Source organism: Arachis ipaensis, chromosome B04, assembly GCF_000816755.2.
Source record: "Arachis ipaensis cultivar K30076 chromosome B04, Araip1.1, whole genome shotgun sequence".
NCBI classification, from domain to species: Eukaryota; Viridiplantae; Streptophyta; class Magnoliopsida; order Fabales; family Fabaceae; genus Arachis; species Arachis ipaensis.
Window position 1 is genome coordinate 100,763,175 of NC_029788.2, and position 6,572 is coordinate 100,769,746.

Here is a 6,572-nt window from a genome sequence, read left to right on the forward strand (position 1 = left end):
TCTTTGACGACCATGAAATTACACCAGAACTAAGATGAAATGCAAAACCTGAAGTACTTTTTCTTGTTTCTATATCTCCGACCCAATCACTATCAGTGTAGCCAACAAGGTTTATTTCATTAGTATTCTCATAATAAATTCTATCATTTAAAGTACCTTTGATATATCGAAGAATTCTTTTTGCCGCTTGCAAATGGTTGGTACAAGGCTCTTCCATAAATCTGCTAAACAAACCAACTCCAAACACAATATCTATTCTAGTCGCAGATTTATCATTAACACTTTTTGTTGGACACCTGTTTAAAATATGAATTGCTGTTGCGACTGCTTCTGCCCAAAATTCTTTAGGCATTTGTTTTGACTTGAGCATACATCTGACCGTATCCAGGATGGTTCTATTTTTTCTTTCAACAACTCCATTTTGTTGAGGAGTATATCTAGTTGTTAGTTGATGTTAAATTCCGTATTGCTTAAAGTATTATGAACACGCAAGATATTCTATTCCTCTGTCTGTTCTGAGAATTTTGATTTTACAACCACTTTGTTTTTCGACAAATGCCTTAAATGTTTTAAAGACATATCACATGCTTCTGATTTCTGCTTTAGAAAGTATACCCATGTATATTTACTAAAATCATCAATAAAAGTCATAAAATATCTGCTACCACCGTTGCTTGGAACTTCAACAGAACAGAGATTTGAATGCACAATTTCAAGTAATCTTCTGGCTCTCCATGACTTTCCTGTAGGGAATGGATCTCTGTGCTTCTTTCCCAGTTGACAAATCTCACAAACACAGTGCAATATCCACGATAAGTTAATCTTATATCTCTTCTCAAGATAATTGTCCCATACTCAGTAAATTGTAATCAAGTTCGGGAGCATAGAAAACATCATAAATATAACTCAGAGAACCATCTTTCAATCTAATTGGTATGTGCCATTTTCCTTCAATATGGATCTTTGTACTATTGCCAAACTTCAATAATAGTTTAACTGAATCATCTAGTGAAGAAAATAACTCCTTTCTACCAGACATATGATTACTGCAAGCATTATCCAAGTACCATATATTTTCACCTTCAGCACATGAATTACTTGTAAAAAATAAAGTCAGAGTACCCGGATTATCATTAGTATTTTGATGCTGATTTTCTGCAATGTGTGCATAATTGTTATTCACCATTTTGAATATGCAATCTGCTGCTTTGTGTCCATATTTTCACAATGAAAGCAGTTGAAATTGATTCTTTCTTGATAAAAATTGCCTCGACCTCTTTCTCGGTTGACAGGCCTGAAATTCGCTCCACCTTTTCCTTGATTAGGTGGTGTAAAATTATTATAACTTTCTTGGTTGTAATTGCCACGACCTCTACCTCTAAAACTTTCTCTGCCTCTATTTTAAAAATTAAAACTATGACCTCGTTCTTCTTGTGTACGGCTTGATTCTGTAACATTGTTAAAATTCACTCGACTTTTCAGGGCTTCTTCGGTTGATTTTTCTGACTTCTCCAGTATTCTACTGATGTGACTTTTCATGGTTCCTTGCAACTCTGCAATCGTCATGGTATCTATATCATGTGACTCTAGTATCGTAGTCACGACATGGTCATACTTCATCGGCATGGTGCGAAGAATTTTTTCCACCACTTTGCTATCGGGCATATCTTCTCCATAGACTCTCATCTTATTGACAAGGTCTGTAACACGAGTAAAATATTGTTCAATGGTTTCTGAGCTAGACATCTCATACCTTTCTTATTCTATTCTGAAAGACTGTAGCTTTACTTTTTGAGCTTTATCTACGCCTTTATATGACGGCTTCAACGTGTTCCATGCATCTTTCGCATTTTTCGCATTTGCTATTTTGCCAAACACCGTATAATCTAACCTTGGTGAATTGAGATAGCGCCAATTGATCTCTCCTCTGTTGGGCAGCATCTGCTCCTTCTTGCAAAGCAGGTTCAATGAAATTCCACAGGTTCTGGGCCTTCAAATGGGTAGACATCAAAGTCTCCCAATAACTATAATCAAGTTTCCCATCTAACTTGGGACTAGACCACACAATATTAAAAGTGTTTGTCATACTGACTCTACGAATGAACAACTATGCAAGAACTCTCTCACAACTCACAAACACTCAAACACCAGGTGCTGGATTAACCAACTCGCTGATGCCAAATACAAGTATAATACCCACAACCTAATTGCTCCTAGGATCACTCACTCATATAAATGACGCTGTCATATTTTTCATCTCTCAAACTCACTAACACTCATAAAACAAAGGAGCACTTCTCAATTCTCATAACATAATTTTTATTATTTGAAACACACTCAATACATAAGGCATATGTACCTTTATATAGGCAAAGTTTCATACTAAAAATTCATGATTCTACTAGCTTTATAATATACATACTTATCCAACTTTGCTTCTTACTTTGACTTTTCAAATAAGTAACTTGTAATTTCTTGCAATCTTGAAAATTCTTCAAGCTTAGTCATCAATCTTAAAGCTTCTAATGCAATTCATGATTCTTCTATTATGAAGTAATGAGTGCAACTTGTATTTAATTCTAATTCAATTTGATTTTAAACTTTTTCAATGTTCTAATATATTGTAATTGTACTACTTTCTTGAATATTCTTAATTTAATTTTCTAACACACATCCCAGTTATATTCAAGATCAAGTTAAACAAAATTTTTATACACCTCGAATGTACTGTATCCAAGATATATCTTAATTTTTTTTATATGTATTCGAGATGTGATTATGTATTTAAATATATAATTTTATCTAGTATTAAGTAAATTAGTGTATAAAATATTTCTTTTACTTATATAAAAAAGTCCCTTTTTGTATTTGCTCATTTTTTGTGTGTTTATCAACTCCTTTTTAATTTGTTTATCATATCCGCACATATACAGCATAATTATTTAATTTGACATAGTTGGAAATAAATTAATTGTTGGTTTCATATTTTATATTGAATTTTGATGATAAATAATGATAGATATAATTTAAAAAATTTCATTAGTTATTATTTATTGGTTTAATTTGTTCAATTTTAAGTACTAATTTTTCTAAATCATTTATTAAAAACTAGAATGATATAACACTTGAAAAGAACAGATTTATTGAAAAACCACCTCAAAACTGGCTTTTGAATAACCATCTCATTTCAAAAGAGGCAAAGACTTTATTCCAGCACCTAAAAAATAAGACATACATCGTCACTAAGACATTAGAAAAGTTTCAAACTAATGGATACATACATGTTGATCAAGTTAGACCTTTAAAAAAAAGGAATTTAATAATTTTTCATGTATGATAAAAGCATTGTACAATTGAATATATAATTGGGGCCAGGTCATAGACACATACATATATACTGGATGCATGGTGCAATTATAACGTAGACACTCACTATGATGACGTGTTGTATGTGGAGAGTCTAAGGGACCGTTTTCTGGTTGGATATCATATCCCCGACATGAAAATTGTGATTCTGATTGGTCATATTATCTTTCAAATCTACACACTCTTTTGTGTCGAAGGTAAGTAAGTGTGCAAATGCCGACATCAAGAACATACATGTGCAAAACTCACCACGTACACATAATAGTGATGGATATTAATTAATTATTTCCCAATTTCCACAGCCATGTGCATGCTCCAATTCTTTGGTCCCAACTATGACACTCATCGAATACTTTCATCCTTAATGGACTCTCCACTGTATATCAAGGCTTTAGTATTATTCACTCTCTTCAGGGTAATTAGCTTGTAAAATAACGCTCTTTTTGAGGGAAAAAAAAAAGTTAACAACTACTCAATATATTCATTAGAAAAATTCTTATCATAACATTTTCATCATAATGATAGGTACTTCCAATATTTTGAAACTTTAGAAAAACATATATTATAAATGATCATCAATTATACGTTTTTTTACTTAAATAAATTAAAAAATTTCTAAAATTATTGGTATCTTCTTGTCGCCTGAACTTTAATTTTTCGTCTTCCACAGGAGATATCGACTAAGCTTGTGTGATAATCTCAATTTGAGAAGCAGATATAATTTCTTTTCATAGGTTACTTTTAGAGAATTTACAGATTAACTCATAATTTATGTTTTTGCATGTTAGTATGACTAAAAATTATTAGAGGAGTCATTGTATTGTGAATACATAAAACTTCCCTATCTTATTGAAACTAATCCTATTTATAAAAAAAAAATTCTAAATTAATTGGTATAATTTTAGACTTCAAATAAATTTACATTTCAAAAGATTTTAAACTTCAAGCAAACTTAAATTTTAAATAATTTTAAATTTCACATAGTCTTGGAAGATAACTTAATCGGCAAATCTAACTCATTTTTATTTTTTCCAATCATAATCTGTTTCATGCATATATAATCTTTAATTTTAATTGTTGAATTTTTTTTTATCAACGATCAATTATACCAAATTTTTGGCACAACACTCCTAATTAAAAAAAATTAAAACGAAAATGTCATCTTTTTTTCTATATATATAAATTGTATTAGGATAATATGAATTAGTGTTAAAAACGTTTATCCTCTAACGATTTACGTTTGAAATTTGCAAATCTATACACACAGAGATACAAGGCAACCATACAAAAGTGCGAATGGCTATTTAATGAAGGGAGACATCCGATAAGGTTACGAAGATAATAATTTAAATTATTTTATTTAATTTAATATTCATAATTTTATACATATAATATTTATAATTATATATGCATTACATTTAATATTAGGTGAATTTTATTATACTTTCTTTTAAAGAAAGGGTAAATTATCCCTTATGGTATATATATTAAAAGTGATTCACCAGATGAGTTTTATGAAATGGAAGAGATCTTTATGAATGCAATTGATGTACTTGAAGGTAGAGGAGAGCTTATGGTCCGTGATGATAGAAATCATAAAGACATTTGAAAAGATTCTTCAGATTCTCAAATCATAAATACAATTAAAGACATTGTTGTTGATGATATCAAATACAAGTTTCAAGGGATGGTAGATTCGGATCCTCATGAGATTAAAGACATTGTTGTCGATGAGGTGGAGATAAAGTCGAATTCAATTGCAGACAATAGGATTTGCAAGATGAGGTGACAATTATGCACAAAAATTTAATCACTTTCATGGGACAAAAGTTTTGCGGATAGTAAACTCCGAGGATGTTATCACCATACTGAAGAGGGTGGAGGAGGTGCAGTGGGTGAACCCTGAGATTGGAAAGGAGTTGCGCCTATGTAGCAGAGATTCTCCGTACCTCGGTAGCACAAATGTTGCCATGTGTAATGAGCTGAATACATATTTGCACCTTGTTGATGGGTTTGTGAGTTCACCTCGAAGAGATTTTTCCAACGGTGACAGCCACCACCACCACCACCATAGACTGGTGGTGCTAAACTAAATTTAAATAATCACAAGAGAGAGAAAGAAAAGTAGAAAACATATACCTAATTATTATGGTTAATATTTGATGAGCGGATAATTTATACGCTTTTTGGCATTATTTTTAGGTAGTTTTTAGTGTGTTTTCGTTAATTTTTAGTATATTTTTATTAGTTTTTAAATAAAAATCACATTTCTGGACTTTGTTATGAGTTTGTGTGTTTTTCTGTGATTTCAGGTATTTTCTGGCTGAAATTGAGGGACCTGAGCAAAAATCTGATTCAGAGGCTGAAAAAGGACTGCATATGTTCTTGGATTCTGACCTCCCTGCATTCGAAGTAGATTTTCTAGAGCTACAGAAGCCCAATTGGCGCGCTCTTAATTGCGTTGGAAAGTAGACATCCTGAGCTTTACAGCAATATATAATAGTTTATACTTTATTCGAGATTTGATGGCCCAAACCAACGTTTCAAGTCAGCATAAAAATTCTGGCGTCAAAACACCAGAACTGGCATAAAAGCTGGAGTTAAACGCCCAAACTGGCACAAAAGCTGGCGTTTAACTCCAAGAACAACCTATGCACGTGAAAGATTCTATGCTCAGCCCAAGCACACACCAAGTGGGCCTGGAAGTGAATTTCTGCACCATTTACTCATTTCTGTAAACCCTAGGCTACTAGTTTTCTATAAATAGGACCTTTTGCTATTGTATTTTCATCTTGGAATCTTTAGTTCATCTTTTGATCTCTTGATCACGTTTTGGGGACTGGCCTCATGGCCATGCCTAGACCTTTTGTTCTTATGTATTTTCAACGGTGGAGTTTCTATACCCCATAGATTAAGGTGTGGAGCTCTCCTGTTCTTCATGAATTAATGCAATTACTATTGTTTTTCTATTCAATTCACGCCTACTTCTTCTCTAAGATATCCATTCGCACTTCAACATGATGAATGTGATGAACTAGTGACACTCATCACCATTCTCACCTATGAATGCGTGCCTGACAACCACCTCCGTTCTACATGCAACAAGCTTGAATGTGTATCTCTTGGGTTTCTAATCTAAGATTAACACCTTCGTGGTATAGGCTAGAACTATTAGCAGCCATTCCTGAGATCCGGAAAGTCTAAAC

The 6,572-nt window shown here is 32.5% G+C and overlaps 1 protein-coding gene across 1 annotated transcript; it reads right to left on the bottom strand.

The window, feature by feature from the left end:
* On the bottom strand, positions 836 to 1,746 carry LOC107636769. Its single transcript, XM_016340258.1, has 2 exons — positions 1,422 to 1,746; positions 836 to 1,155 (listed from the first exon to the last, which is right to left on the bottom strand). The coding sequence occupies exons 1-2, from the start codon at positions 1,744 to 1,746 to the stop codon at positions 836 to 838; spliced, it is 645 nt and encodes a 214-aa protein (XP_016195744.1).